General features: G+C 42.5%; 1 protein-coding gene across 3 annotated transcripts in view; it reads left to right on the top strand.

The window, feature by feature from the left end:
- The window catches only part of SMAP2 (small ArfGAP2), a 47822-nt gene extending 40538 nt beyond the window's left edge, over positions 1 to 7284 (top strand). For 2 of the 3 annotated variants that reach the window (XM_060140434.1, XM_060140433.1), the window contains exons 7-10: positions 572 to 681; positions 1711 to 1867; positions 2324 to 2640; positions 5670 to 7283. In XM_060140434.1, the coding sequence (XP_059996417.1) occupies positions 572 to 681; positions 1711 to 1867; positions 2324 to 2640; positions 5670 to 5795 (710 nt within the window). In that variant the 3' untranslated portion in view covers positions 5796 to 7283. Of the gene's footprint in view, positions 1 to 571; positions 682 to 1710; positions 1868 to 2323; positions 2641 to 5669 lie in introns of all 3 variants that reach the window. The other variant, XM_060140431.1, reaches the window with a different exon arrangement.
- The last annotated feature ends 8912 nt before the right edge of the window (positions 7285 to 16196 follow it).

Raw genomic sequence — 16196 nt, 5'->3', positions numbered from 1 at the left:
GTGAGCCCTGCCCCCATCCCTCTCATTTTCCAGGTGCATCCTGTTTCTGAGGCGGCCCATTACCTTGTGATCATGATTTTCCTCCAAACTTTTGAAACCCTGAGCTAGTGGTTCTACCCCTTTCAGAAATAAGAGCCTATTCTTACCTTTCACAGTATTGATGGCTATACTTTGTGTCAGTCCATTCCTGCTGATTTAGGTTATTGGGTACTTCGGCTTCTAATGTCTGTACTTTTCATTTCTCTCTGAAAATGAGTCCTACACAGCTTTGCTCCTCAAATAGCCCGAAAGGAGCCAGCCAGCCCCCTTGTGGTGGTGCTAACATAGCCTTCAAGCCTGGGTTTCTGCTGTCCTTTGCCTGAAAGCTGGGCTACAGGCTTCTCCAGACTGTTCTGGGGAATGTGGGGTGAGGCCTCTTGTGAGATGCCCCATCCAAGCTGGGTGGTTCCAGAGCATAGATTTCTGGGTCCACGATGGAGCACGTGGGCCTTCGCTGCTTTGTGTCTAGAATAGAAGGAAGGAATGGGCTTCACGAGCAGTGCTACGTTTTAACTTTGATCTGTCTTTCCAGATGCTCCTGTGTCCTGCTCCATTGCAAATAGTAAGACCAGTAATACCCTAGAGAAGGATTTAGATCTTTTGGCCTCTGTTCCATCTCCCTCTTCTTCGGTTTCCAGAAAGGTGAGTCTTGTGGGTGCCTCAGGATTAAAGGGCATTCTGGAAAGGGTGATTTTGATAACTTAATCATGGAACCAAGTCATGCTTCCTTGGTGGAATTGGACTTTGGTTTTCTTGATTCTTCCCTTAACGCTATCATCTCTGTTACAGCCTAAGATTACTATTCATTCCATGTTGTCTCCTGCCCCAAAAGAGTGGGCCCTTTGAGTGGACTTCTGTTGAAGGTGTGTCAGATTGTAAAGGCTGATCCTCTAGGTCAGCTCCTCAGCCTGAGTGATTGCCAGAGAGTTTGTAAGTAGGAAAGACTTGAAACCTTTAATGGCTACCGTGTGTGGAATACCTGCTGTGTACAACAGGCACAGTGCTAGGTGATTTTGTGTCTCATTTTGTATATTTCATTTATGATTTAAAATACTCACCACAGGGCTTCCCTGGTGGCGCAGTGGTTGAGAGTCCGCCTGCCGATGCAGGGGACACGGGTTCGTGCCCTGGTCCGGGAAGATCCCACATGCCGCGGAGCGGCTGGGCCCGTGAGCCATGGCCACTGAGCTTGCGCGTCTGCAGCCTGTGCTCCACAACGGGAGAGGCCACAGCAGTGAGAGCCCCGCATACCGCAAAAAAAAAAAGACTAAAATACTCACCACAACCCTGCAAAATGGATCTTTTATAGATGAGGACATGTTAGTTCAGAAAAGTTAATGTGACTAGTTTCTTGTTGCACAACTAGTAAGTGGTGGCACTGGGATCTTAGTTCAGTTCTCTCTGGATGCATCGGTTGTAGGTCATTTTTATTTGTTTATGTGTTAGTTTTCCACCAAATCACATTGTTTTGCTAAAGAACAAAGAATTGTACCAGAGCTTAACTATCAGGTGTTTCCAGATATTTGTATGGTAAAAGTGTCAGGAAGCTATTAACTCGAGCCACAAATTCTTTTGCAAATGTTAGAAGCGACAGAGAGATGCGGGAGGTCCTTACAGAGACCCCCCATGAGGACCATTCCAATCCCCACCCCCCTCCCTCTTTGCCCTAAGGTTGTAGGTTCCATGCCAACCGCGGGGAGTGTTCCCGAAAACCTAAACCTGTTTCCAGAGCCAGGGAGCAAATCAGAAGAAACAGGCAAGAAGCAGCTCTCTAAAGACTCCATCCTTTCACTGTATGGATCCCAGACGCCTCAGATGCCTGCCCAAGGTAGAGTTCATGGGGGTCATGGCAATGTGCCGGACAGAGACGTGAGGCCTTACATGCAGGAATCATTTGTTGTGACAGGGTTAGTTGCTCTGGGGGCCAGGACATCACACTCCAAACAAACCTGACATGACATTCCTTGTGAAGCTACCAAGTATCAGGAGATAGAGGTTAACGTAACTCAGAGCCATACTTCTGTGGGGTCTGGCATCACAGCTCTGTGGGGTCTGACCCAGGGTCCGGATCTGGACCCTAAAGGGGAAGTGGCTGGGTCAGCAGCCCGCTGGAAGCCATAGCAAGTCCTGTAGGGGCTCTGTCTAACCGTTTTGCTGTGTAAAAGAGCATTCTGAGTTGAGTAATCCTGAGGAATTCTAGCTGGAAAGGAGCAGCCGCTGAGAGTTTGGACTCACCTTGTACGCGTTCCTCTTTAACAGATCTGTATGTATGTTTTCTTGGCAGCAATGTTCATGGCTCCTGCTCAGATGGCATATCCCACAGCCTACCCCAGCTTCCCTGGGGTTACACCTCCTAACAGCCTAATGGGGAGCATGATGCCCCCACCAGTAGGCATGGTAGCTCAGCCAGGAGCTTCTGGTATGGTTGCCCCCATGGCCATGCCTGCAGGCTATATGGGTGGCATGCAGGCATCCATGATGGGTGTGCCAAACGGAATGATGACCACCCAGCAGGCTGGCTACATGGCAGGCATGGCAGCTATGCCCCAGACTATGTATGGGGTTCAGCCAGCTCAGCAGCTGCAGTGGAACCTTACTCAGGTAAGCGGCTCCATTTCACTCAGCACAAGAGTTTTGAGCCTCCCTCAAGTCTGTCTCACTTAGTGTCTCTCCCTTACCCTTTGAATCCTTACAGTGTAAATGAGATATTGCCAGAGACATTCTCGGGTTTGCTTCATTTATTTATTTTTTTAACAGAAGATCTGTCTAACCTCAGACTTTCTAAGGCATTTTGGGTTCCTGTAGAATAAGGGTAACTGCCTAATTCTAAAACTCTCCACACATTCATCAAAACAACCTATACAGAGAAACAATGAGTGCAGATAAAAGCACCCATAACTCACGACTACCGCATCTAATAGAATACTACAAACCTCAAACTACATGACAGTAGGCACATAAACACCGAAATCCAGCAGAGCCAGCATCACAGAGAGACCATGTGAAAAGAGGAGAGGGAGCAGGGGGCTAGAGGTGACAGAGCATAGATAAAATCACCCCCTAGAAAGGGAAGGCCCTGTCCTGATTAGAGACATGCTGAGAAGAGGTCTGAGACGTGGCGGAGTAGAACTCTGGTTACTTGGAGAATCAAAAACAAGGGACTTGAAATATATAGGTTTATGGGTGGTAGCTTCGGAAAAGCATGTGTCTAGGAGAGATGGGGATGACCTAGAAGGAGGGGGTGCTCTTTGGAGACCTGGTGGCGAAGGGGAAGTAAGAAATGAGAAGTGGAAAAGAGAATCACAAAATCAGAAGATCCACCATTCTCCTTCACACCAAATAATCATTTCACTATACTAACAGAAGAGGGCGCTCTTGTACTAACAAATCTAGTAGTCTGCCCAGACCCTCTCACTTGTCTGTATTATTGCTGATTTGGAAAAATAGAGCACTACAAACTAAACAGAAAGTGGCAGATGACATTCGTACAAAACTACCATGAGAAGAAAATGAAAAATCAAAACATTTCAGGAAGTGGAAATTCTTCCCCAAAAGCAGTCACGAAGTAGAAGAAAACTGTTACACAATCCACCAATCTGAATTAAATGTCCTATAACAAACACTTGCAGATAAGACAAAACAGCCTGAATCAGAAATTTAAAAACTTACAAGCAAAATGGACAAAAAGTGGAAGTTGTGAAGTGAAAGTTTACTGAACTCAGGAAACAAATTGAAAAATGACACAATTATTTTAGAAATAGACTGAATTACAAGTTAGTCAAAGGAGAATAGATTCAACTGAAAATATATTTGGCATTGAGGAAAGGCATGAAACAGCTCAGAGAAGAGAACTAAATATAGAGAGCTGTAATAAGAATCAGAGAGAAAGTAATGCAGAAGTTAGGCAAAGAAGACCTAACATAAATATATTTGGAGACTCCCAAAGAAAAAGACAAAATAGTGGAACAGAATTAATATATTTAAAACTATAATACAAAACCATTCTTAGAAATAAAAGACTTGAATATAGTATTGAAAGAACCCACTGTGTATCTGGAAAAATTTACTCAGAATGGTCAACTCTAACATATCCCAGTAAACTTTTAGACTCTGTAGACAAGAAAAAAAATCCATGAGTCCATAGTGATATTTTTTAAAAGTGGGTGTGGGATAGAAGGAGGGAAAGCCTTCTTTGCTGAAGAGTGACAACTAATAATTGTAGAAAGAACAGGGTATTCACACATTCTCAAAGAAATACCCTTCAGATTACTTATTAAGTACAGTGAAAGAACATATGATGGATACAACCTTAGATAAGTGATCAAACATAGAATTATCAACAGTGGGGCACATTAATTTCATGTGCTTCCTGGTATCTTATACTAAGAAGGACACATTATCACTTACATAGAAGTTTTGCCCAAAATATTTAACTTGGATCCAGTCATAAGAAAACATGAGATAAATCTAAATTGAAGTATTTTCTGTAAAATAACCAACCTGGACTCTTAAAACAGTGTCAGGGAAAAATGGAGGGGGAACTCTTCTAGATTAAAGGAGACTAAAGAGATGTAAAATTGAAACGTAATGTATATTAGAATATAGTGTTAATATTAAACATCTTGGACATATTAGTTGTAATGTGGTTCTAGGAAAGTATTCTTTCTTATGAGATGACTCCTGACTTATTAAGGGGTGAAATGTCACGATATGTGCAATTTTCAGTGCCCATCAAAAATTTTAAAAAGCTGACACATATGTATATATCAGAGAGAGAATAAGGCAAAAATGTTAACAATTGGTGAATTTAAGGAGCGATATATGGGTTTCACTGTACTATTCTTTCAACCTTTCTGTAAATTTGAGATTTTCTTTAAAAGCTGGCGGAAGGAAAATAGTTATACCTTCTCCTAAAGGAAAAGAACTTAAACAGAAAATGGACCAGGCTTGGGAAATTTAAGGCATTTTTCTTTGAGAAATAGCTTCTTCTGTTCACTGCCAGAGCCCAGGCTTTCAGTTGAATTCATAAAGAGGCCCCAACCCCACCCAGGCCTGATGCCACCGACTCTTTTCTCCCAGCAATTTCCCTTCTCATACACTGAAGTCCTGAAGACATGTCTTTTTTTTTTTTTTTTGCCTTCCTTTGTTCATTCTGAATCGTCCAGTTTCCTTTTCTTCTTCTTCTCTCTGCTGGAGTACTTTCCCTGACACTGTCAGTAATGACTCTGCTGGAGATAAGACAGGAGCACCGGCGTGGAGGCTTCTCTTTATACTCTCAGGGTTGGCCACGGCCAGTTCACAACAGGCCCCTTCTTTTCAGGATGAGAGATTGGAAAAGAGAGAGAGACTAACCTCCCATGCCGCTTTTATGTTGACTCGCTCCAGGATTCCCCCTTCCCCTTACTGAGCACTAGTCTCAGACAACATCTCCCTTCTGGAAAGGCCTTCATCTTCGTGGTCTGGTATCCTCGGAATGATCCGAGAGGGTTCAGGGCAGTTATGTACCACGACAGAGCTCCCCTTTGTCTCACTCTCCCCTCCCCGCAGGCGGAAGGACTCCTTCCCTGCCTGTTGCTCTAATTGGCCACAGGCCCACAGCCTGGTCTGAGAGTCTCCTCTCTCCCTTTCAGATGACCCAGCAGATGGCTGGGATGAACTTCTGTGGCGCCAACGGCATGCTGAGCTATGGACAGTCCATGAACGGCGGGAACGGACAGGCAGCAAATCAGACTCTCAGCCCTCAGATGTGGAAATAAACACAACGCACCTGGATGACTACCACTCTCCTCAGCCGCCTCTCTCCCCGTGTTTCCTCTTTCCCCAGCTGCTCCCCCACCCCCATCCCCTTTCCTACCTCTCTCTGTTTGGTTTAGAAACTGCTCAATCCGTCACTTGGGACTTGGCATTCTGCCCAGCCCAGCCACATCCCAAACATGCGGACCTCTCTGTTGTTTTCTGTCGTGCCTGTCCCCTAGCTCTCCTGACTCCCTCCCCAGCCTCAGCCCTGGTCCTCTCCTGGTACCAGCACCTTAGCAACTGTTGGCAGAAGGCACTTAGAGCAGGATCAATGTGCACACCTTTGAGCACCTTTCCCACCAGGTGAAACCTCCTATCAGACTCAGAAAGGTCTGATAAGCTATTTCCATATGTTTAAATTTGAGGTGAAAACAGAGGCATCATGCTCCCCTGACTTACGGGAATGAAGAAAGTAATGAAATCAAATTAAATATTCCTTGAGTCTTAGAGCAGGTTGGCCCTAGCCCTGGCATGAGGCAAATGCCCTCCTACGAGGACGAGCAAAAATATGACTCTACTTTGCCCTGAATTGCTTTCTGGATCTGAGGCTTCAGGACTTGCTGCTTCGGCCAGCCTTTATTAACACCAAAGACTCTACGAAGGTTCCCCACAAAAACACACACCCATTTCCCTGCCTCCATCCTGCCTTCAGTAGGATCTGACTTTGTGGCTGGAGGACCAACCCCTCCCGTGGGAATGCAGAGCTTAACATGTGTACTGCTTGTGTGTGTGTGTGTGTGTGTGTGTGTGTGTGTGTGTGTATTCCACCTCCCACTCCCTCCCCATCTGCTCTGGGTATTTTTGGTTTTGTTTTTTTAGTTTTAGGTTTGCAACAGAGAGGAGTTAATTTATCAACAGCCTAAAACTGTTGCCAGTTTTTCTTTAGTTAAAAAAAGGTACAATCTCATTGGTAGCTCCCATCCTCCTTTCCCCTCTCCGCCCTGCCAGTTGCTCTCTCCTGCCGGTGTGTCCAGGCTGCTCTGTGTCCCCACCTGTCCAGGTGTATGAGGCAGAGTGCCTGGGCAGCTTTCCTCTTAGTCATCGTTCACCCTACTTGAAAATTAAAACAAGAAAACTTTGCTTAAAAGATTTCATCTTTGGGAATCACAACTCCTGGTTGCCTTTCTCCTGTGTATGTGTAAATTCCTTAATAAATATTGCAGGGAAGGACCGCTCGCTTGCTCTCACTGTGTCCCTCTTGGAGGAGGGTGAGTTCCACGCAGGTTTTCTGCTTTCCAGGGGCAGTTCCCTCACTTTCCGTATTTTTGAAAACTATTACATTTAGGATGGATAAGCAACATAATGGAAAAGAATATAAAAAAAGAATGTATATATGTATATAACTGAGTCACTTTGCTATACAGCAGAGATTAGCACAACATTGTAAGTCAACTGTGTTTCCATTAAAAAACAAAAAACTTTGTACAGAACATACCCAGGGGCCAGGACCAGGCCCAGGCAGTCAGAAAGGGGGCCTTTCTCCAGGGGTGTCTAGAGTTGTGAGGGAGGGAACTCTGGATTTCTGTACCTACTGGAGTCCCAGAACATCAGAACTAGAAGCACTCCCCGCCAGCCCCCAGCCAATAAAAAGCTGAGCCCACACCCACCCTTCCTTGGAGTACACCTTTTGAATACTTCCAGGTGTAAGTGAGAGGATAGCACAGTGGCTAAGAAAGTCAGCTCTGGATCAGACTGCCAGTGTTCATATCCCTTCTTACTCTGTGACCTGGGCAAGCTACTCAGCCCCTGGGTCTCAGTGTAAAATGGGACTCATGGTAATACTTAAGGTAAAATGAAGCAATTCCTGTGGTGCATTTAGCACACAGGGCACTTTGCACTCAAATGTTAGCACATATTGTGTGCCATTATGTGTTAGGTATTAATTCATTCAACAAATATTTAACAAGTGCTTACAATGTGCCAAGCACTGTCTTAGGCTCTGGAATGAAGCACTGAATCAAAACTCCTTGATCTCATGGGGTAGAGTGGTAGGAGAGATGGACAATAAACAAGTAACTAAATTATTTAATTTCAGGTAGTAATAATACAAGGTAAGACAAGTTTAGAGGGTGGATATGGGACCATTTGGATGGAACAGTCAGAAGGAGGTTACATTGGAACTGAGACCTGAATAAGGAGCCAATCGTGTGGAGATCTGGAAAAAAATGAGAGCAAAGGTAGGCGTCTGCGTTGGAAATCGTTCGGTGGAGGTATTGGTTTGGGAGTCATCAGGGTGTGGATGGTATGTAAAGCCATGAGACCAGATGAAATCGCCTAAGGAGAGAGCATGAAGAGAAGAGGACTGAGCCTTGGGGGCCATCAGCTTTTAGAATTTGGGAAGAAGAGATAAGAAAAAAATGAATCTGACGTAGTCCCTGCTCTCAAGAAGCTTACAGAATCATGGGGCAACAGACTTAGAATCTCTTTTACATGTTTTATGGGAGCTAGGAAGGTCAGGGAAGCCTTCCTAAGGTCAGAGGCATTTGAGCTGAGTCCTGGGGGCCAGGGAGGAGTTAACCAGTGGGTGAGGTGGGGGTGAGGAGAAGAGTCGTCCAGACAGTACCATGTGAAGGAAGAGACAGAAACCTGCAAGAGCACAGAACATTCCAGGAAGCACAAGCAGTTCTGTTTCTAAGATCTGATGTGAGTCAAGGTGTGGTGAGAGGTGAGACTCAGGTGGGTTTGGGCCAGATCACGGGGGGCTTCCTTCACCCTAGGAAGGAGTTTAGCCTAAAGCATTGTAAACAGTGGAGTGACATGGTCAGATCTGAGTATCAGGCGGCTCACTCTTGGATTGCTGACAACAGTGTGTTTGAGAGAACAAGACCAGGTCTAGGGAACCAGAGCAGGGCAAGAGCTGAATGAGAGCCTTGGTAGTGGAAGTGGGGAGACTGGAGCTGCTTGGAGGAGCATTTCACGAACAGCTTATGAGGCACGTGGGGTGCTAAAAGGTGTAACACAAAAATGCTAAAATAAGTTTGGAAAAGACTGCATGTTGTATCACTTCTTGTACTGACAGATCTAGAGTATAATATCCAAAAAAAAAAAAAAAAGGAATTCTCTGGCAGCCCAATGGTTAGGACTCGGTGCTTTCACTGCACCTGGTTGTCCTGGGTCTATCCGTGGTCGGGGAACTAAGATCCTGCAAGCTGTGCAGCGCGCACCAAACCAAAACAAAACAAAAGCAAATAGTAATGGCTCCAAAAAGTCCTGTGGTAAAACTATTTAAAACAATTAATAACTATATTTTTTAGAGTGGTTTTAGGTTCACAACAAAATTGAGCAGAAAGTACAGAGAGTTCCCATATACCCCTGTCCCCCACCTAGCCTCCTCCGCTTTTGACATCCTGCACCAGAGCTGTACATTTATTACAAACAATGAACCTACACCAACAAGTCATTATCATAATTTACATTATGGTTCATTTTGGTGTTGTATATTCTATGGGTTTTGACAAAAGTACAATGACATGTATTCACCATTATAGTATAATACAGAATAGTTTCACTGTCTTGAAAACCCTCTGTGCTCTGCATATCCATCCCTTGCTCTCACATAACTCCTGGAAACTAATGATTTTTTTTTTTTTTTACTGTCTTCCATAGTTTTGCCTTTTCCAGAATGTCATAGAGCTGGAATCATACAGTTTGTAACCTTTTCAGATTGACTTCTTTTACTTAGTAATATGCATTTTTGTCTTTTCATGGCTTGTTAGCTCATTTCTTTTTAGTGCTGAATAGTATTTCAGAGCCTGAATGTGCCACAGTTTATTTTATCTATTCACTTACTGAAGGACATCTTGGTTGCTTCCAAGTTTTGGCAATTATAAATAAAGTTGCTATAAATATCTGTGTGCAGGTTTTTGTGTAGACATAAATTTCCAGTCCATTTGAGTTATTACCAAGGAGCATAATCATATGATAAGAGTATATTTAGTTTTGTAAGAAATTGCCAAGTGTCTTCCAAAGTGGCTGAACCATTTTGCATTCCTACCAGTGATGAATGAGAGTTCCTATTGCTAGCATTTGGTGTTGTCAGTGTTTTTGGATTTAGGCCATTCTAATAGGTGTGTAGTAGTACCTCACTGCTGTTTTAATTTGCAGTCACCTAATATGTAGTGTTGAATATCTTTTCAAATGTTTGTTTGCCATCTGTATACTTTGATTAGATTAAATTTAAGAACTGTTTATCAAAAGATTCCATTAACAGAGTAGAAAGGCTTACCACAGAGTAAGGGAAAATATTTGAAACACATGATAAAGGGCTTGTATTCAGAATATATGAAGAACTGCAAAACGAGAAAAAGGCAAGCTAATGGAAAAAGACAATGTGGACCTGACTAGGCACTTCAAGAGGCTACCTAAATGACTAACAAACATATGAAGGAATGCCCAATCTCATTAGTAATTGGGGAAATACAAATAAAAACCACAATGAGACATCACTAAACACCTACTAGAATGGCTAAAATGAAAAAAGATAATCCAAGTGTTGGCAAATATGTGGAGCAATGGGAACACACAACTGGTAGAAGCATAAATTGATACAACTACTTTGGAAAATGGTTTAGTATTATCTACTAATGTTGCTACATAGATATACCTATAATTCAGTAATTCTGCTCCTAGGTATACACCAAATAGAAATGCATGCACATGAGCATAAGAATGTTCATCATTATTCATGATATCGCCAAACCAGAGACAATCCAGATGTCCATCAGCAGAAAAATGGGTAAAGAAATTGTAGTATATTTATGTAATAGAATACTAAACAGCAATGGAAATTGCCAAACCAGAGTTATATACAACCACATAGAGAAATCTCACAAACTTAATGTTGAAAACATTTTTCACTGTGTCGTTTGAAAGTATGTTGCAGACATAATGATACTTCACCATTAAATATTTGAGCATGCGCCTTCTAAGAGTGATATATTCTTCTATATAACCACCATACCATTTTCATACCAATGAAGATTAACAATAATTCAATACCACCTAAAATTCTGTCCATTTTTAATTTTTGCCAGTTATCCCAAGAATGTCTTCTGTTCCTTTTTTTTTTTTAACCAAGATCCAATTTAGGTTTATGCATTGCATTTGGTTATTATGTCTATTCAGTTTCTTTTCATTTGGAACAATGTCTCTACCTTTTTTCCCCATGACATTGACTTTTTGAAGCCAATTCGTAGAAAGTTCTACAATTTTCATCTACCTGGAAACTAGAAAGTATGTCTAGATTCACATTAAATATTTTGACAAGAATATCTCATAGTTTATCTGGAGTACATCATATCACATCAGGGAGCAAATAATACCTGGAAGAAGGGACTTACACAGTCATTGGCAAAAATATGAGGAATCCATATGAAAATATTGAGTGTTCGATCAAGAAGACCAAGATGTAATTTAGGGTCAGGTGGTATGTATTGGCATGCATGCACGTACCACAGATCTTAGATTTAATGTCCTGGATGCAGCATCTGGGCATATTTAAAATAGATAAACATTATATTGGCCAATCCTAAAAGCTGGGAAGACAGAAATTCCTTTGTATAATGTAGAGAAAAGATTCCAAAACTCAAGGAATTCTGGAATGAATTACCAAATGTGTCATCCCTTTTCCCAACCTGTCCCTGGTAGAACCCTGAAGGCATTCCCTTTACCCAGTGGCTTGAGACATACTTTCTTATAGGAGTTTTAGAATCCTTAAAACATGACTTAGCAGGTGTTCTCTAGAGGCCAAGAATGCTAAAGTGTACTCCCTATCTTCAGTGGAGTTGGGACGTTTCCAATAGTAGCCTTTAACAGTGGCCCACCTGCAATTTATGGTAATCAGAATGGACACCAAGATCTTTGGAGGTGATTAATTGAGGATAGGAACCCAGATAAGTAGCAGCTCACTAAAGCCCTGCTTGATCTGCATAGCCAAAATTTCTCCAGGTTTGGAGACAGATGTCATCAAGATAAAAATGTAGCCCTGTATTCTATTGCTAGACCTGAGCTAGTTCAAAGACCTAGAGCCGATGGAAAAATGCAGAGTCCAGGTGTCCTTGAGGAGGGAGCTTATAAAAGCCCCATAAGTGTACAATGTGTATCTTACTTCTGGCTTTCCCCAAAGGGACCCGTTACCATTTTACCTGGGTCAATACGCTAGGGAAACTACACAAACACTTTGGCAACAGTTGGACACTAACTGTTAGCTATCAGTATGTCCTTAGTACCCATAATGTTGGCCACTTGTCAGAATGGAAGCATATAGAGATCAGGTAATGATGGAGTTTTGAACTAATTCAGTCTCACCATAGGCCCGATGGAACCTTAAACCCCTCCCGTAGTAGTTTCCCCATTTCTGAGTGTCTAGTTGGAAAAGATGCCCTTAGCAATTGAAAGATTCTCACATTGGCTTGCTGACCAGTGAAGTAAGGACTGTTGAGAAAAGAGTGGAGAAGAGGAAGCTCCTGGAGCTCTTCCCTATCAAAATAATAAATCAGTAGCAGTATTACATCTCTGGGAGAATTTAAGAACCACATGTCCATTTAACTTCAGTCTAGCTGGTGCAAAAGATGGATGGGTTTGGGAGAAATACAGTAAATTACCATTAACTTCTTCAGGTTAATACCTCCAAACTCGGTGATACTCATTACAGGTGCTTTTCCAGAAGTTATTTCCTTACTGAATCTAATCAGGATAGTGTTTGACACATGGTATATGTCTATTAACATTATAATTTTGGAGAGGGAATTTATCCTGATAAACAAAAATATCAGAAGGAATTTGCTTTCCCTTGGTAGAACAGCAGTGTGAGTTTACCACCCCATCTGAGGAATATGACACCTCTTAGATCTATGCAATAGTTCAATCTGTAGAGGCTTTGGCTCTCTCACCACAGTAGATTGTATTTTCCAAGATGGCTCCCACCAACATATACCCCATCCCACACTGGCATTCTTCCATTGAAAGGTGGGATCTATTTTCTCTCCCTTTGAACATGAGTAGTCCTTTATAACTGCCTCAACCAATAGAATGCAGCAGATATGACACTGTGTGACTTCTCAGGCTAGGATATAAAAGGGCAATACATATGCCTTCTTCCTGGCGCTCTCTCTCTGTCTCGGGACTCTTGCCCTTCATACCAAGGCAACAGATTTTGAGAAAGCCCAGGCCACACAGAGAAGTCATATGTGGGTTTCTGGCCAACAGCCCTGGCCAGGCCTACGTGGCAGTAAATAACCTTCAGATATATATAATAACCTTCATAACCAGCTCTTTGCCTTTTTTTTTTAACATCTTTATTGGAGTATAATTGCTTTACAATGGTGTGTTAGTTTCTGCTTTATAACAAAGTGCATCAGTTATACATATGTTCCCATATCTCTTCCCTCTTGCGTCTCCCTCCCTCCCACCCTCCCTATCCCACCCCTCCAGGTGGTCACAAAGCACCGACCAGCTCTTTGCCTTTGAGTCTTTCAGTCCCAACATAATGGCACAAAGACAAGCTGTCTGCACTGTGCCCTGTCTGTATTTCTGACTTATGGGAACTGTGAGAGATAATAAATGATTATTATTGTTTTAAGCAGGAAGTAATAGGCAATCTATCATGTAATCTAATCTACAAGGAGTCCTGCCACATCAATGAATTATTTGAGGCATGTTGGGCTGATTCTTTTATTTTTTTTATTTTTTGGCCACACCGTGACCAGTGATCAAACTCGTGGCCCCTGCATTGAGAGCGTGGAGTCTTAACCACTGGACCACCAGGGAAGTCCCCGGGCTGACCCTTTTAAAGGAAAGAACACGATGCTGAACTTGCTACCCTCTGTATTAAAAAAGAAGTACTGCACTTGATGAGTCCCTTTGGATTTGTAAAGCAAATATACCATAGTTGGCTGTGTTGACACAACGGATTTTGGAGGTGACCTGAAAAACTGCCTACTTCAAGTGGAGTCCAGAGTGACAAATGTTCCTGTTGTTCAGGCTACAGGTACTTCTTCCCTCAGTCCGCATGATTCAGTAGATCAGTAGCAGATCAGGATACTGTTTGGACACTCTTATAAGCCCCAATTAAAGAATCACCAAGAAGGCAGTTATGGTTTTCAAAGTTATGCCTTCTTTGGCAAGTAACTATTTCCCCACCTGGCCTTGGTGGGGATTGAATCCCAGATCATGAGACCCTAGGTGCCATGGGACCAGAGCTGCCCATAATGAACTGGGTAGTGGTCTGCCTGGGCCATATCTTTGGAGAAGCTTCCATGTCAGTATCTTTAGATCTTTTTCTCTTCGGCCGATTGGAGTCACTGGAGAAGTGTTTTCAAATTTGCTACCCAGGGAGTATAGACCTGTGTGGAAGCATTCTGGGAAGAAGATTGGGAGTCTCAAGTTCCGTGTGCAAATTTTCATGTATCCTTGCCCCATTCCCTCCTCCATTTCCAGCATAGTACCTGCCCTCAACTGTGCCTGGTGTTCTTCAGTTCAGAGACCCCTCTGTTTTATCTTCTCCTTAAACTACTCCTCCAGTCTCCCGCAGAGAGATAAAGGACAGTCACCTGACTGTGGAGTACTGTAGAGGTGCTGGAAATCTAACAGCTTCTAACAGATTTGCAACCAATATTCTATGTCTAACATTGCTTTCACTCCCCATTTCCAGAAGTACCCCAGGCAACCAATTTGTTTGCTTTTGGGGATACTGTAATGTAAATCAGGTTGCTTCTTGGCTTTCCCCACTGCTCACTTAGGATTCAGCCTTTTAAGAACTCATAAAGCTATCATCATTCATCTATTTCTTGTCTTCTGGATTTATGCTTTTGGTTTTAAATCCCTTTTTTCTGCAGTTATGATGGGATTTTGTGAGGGAGCGGAGCTAAGTACACGTGTTCCATCTGCTCCCTTTAACTAGAACTTAAGACCACAAGACAAGGGCTAATAAGGCAGAAAGGCCAGAGGATGGGACCCTTCTTTTGGAAAGGGGTACACTTTTCCCAGGGAAGAGAGTTATGGACTGAGAGCCTCAAGGACAATAACACCTGTGGGACGAGGGTTGTGACTACAGTCCTTGTGAAGTCCAAAGTGTCAAGTACTTTCTTTCTAAGAGAGTTCAAGTTCATTACGATTGTAATTCTGAATTTCCCTGACTCTCCCATAAAAGTTTTCATAAGACTGTTCAGTCTGGTTTATGAATATTGTGGGAGTTTAAGGAAAGCAAGAAGAAGGTGGCTTTAATCTCTCCCATTGTCTCCCAGGATGGAGAAGGGGCATTAGCTTTGAGTGCCCACCCCCTAGTGAAACCAATGGACCCTGGAGGATTGTTCCAGAGAGGACAAGAGAAGAAAGAGTAACCATCTGTTAACTCTCATGTGTTAGTGAAGGTTGTTCCTTTGAGGAGAAAGGACTCCAGCAAAATTCTGGATTTTTTAAGTGGAGTGGCAAGATGATTTATAAACTGAATGAATTCACTGGAAGCAGAAGCTCAGAACCAGGGATGACTTTCAGACAATTTTATTTTTTATTTTTAATTGAAGTATAGTTGATTTAAACTGTTGTGTTCATTTTTGCTGCACAGAAAAGTGACCCAGTTATACAAATATATACATTCCTTTTTATATTCTTTTCCATTATGGTTTATCTCAGGACATTGAATATAGTTCCCTGTGCTATACAGTAAGACCTTGTTGTTCCTCCATTCTATATGTTATAGTTTGCATCTACTAATTCCAAACTTCCAGTCCATCCCTCCCCCACCGCCCTCCCACTTGGCAACCACAAGTCTGTTCTCTATGTGAAAGACAATTTTAATTGCTACATATTTATCTTTTTAACTGTTTAATTGAAGTATATCTTACATATAGGAAAGTATACAAACTATACATGTATAGCTTGATGAATTTTCTATGTATTTATTTTTAATGTGTATTAGAAGAAATATAATTGGTACATTAAATATGGAATTTCAAGGAGATTATTGCTTGGGATTAGAGTAGTGTAGGCTGGTAAGGCACTCACCTTACAAGGACTGCATGACCTGTAGGATCATTGTTCACACATTCAGTGACTGATTTGGGTTGTCTTGGAAACACATCCTGACAAAGGGTTGGGCACAAGTAGTTTATTTGGGAAATACCAATAGGGGGTGGGGGAAATGAGACAGGGAAAAGAAGATAGCCAGTAAAGGATACACTATTAAGCTAGTTATCTCTGTAGGAGACTGGAGCTTAATCACACTGAAACTCTGGGAAACTGCATAATACAAATCTCAGAATCATTCCACCTAGTGGTGAGCAGACTGGGTATTGTCAAGCCAACCGGCAAGAGTCATCGGTTGAGCCCCGGTGGTGGGTGTAGTGGGAGGGTTATCAGTGTTA

Source organism: Lagenorhynchus albirostris, chromosome 2 (assembly GCF_949774975.1).
Source record: "Lagenorhynchus albirostris chromosome 2, mLagAlb1.1, whole genome shotgun sequence".
Lineage (NCBI taxonomy): Eukaryota > Metazoa > Chordata > Mammalia > Artiodactyla > Delphinidae > Lagenorhynchus > Lagenorhynchus albirostris.
This window is presented reverse-complemented; position numbering and strand designations above follow the sequence as displayed.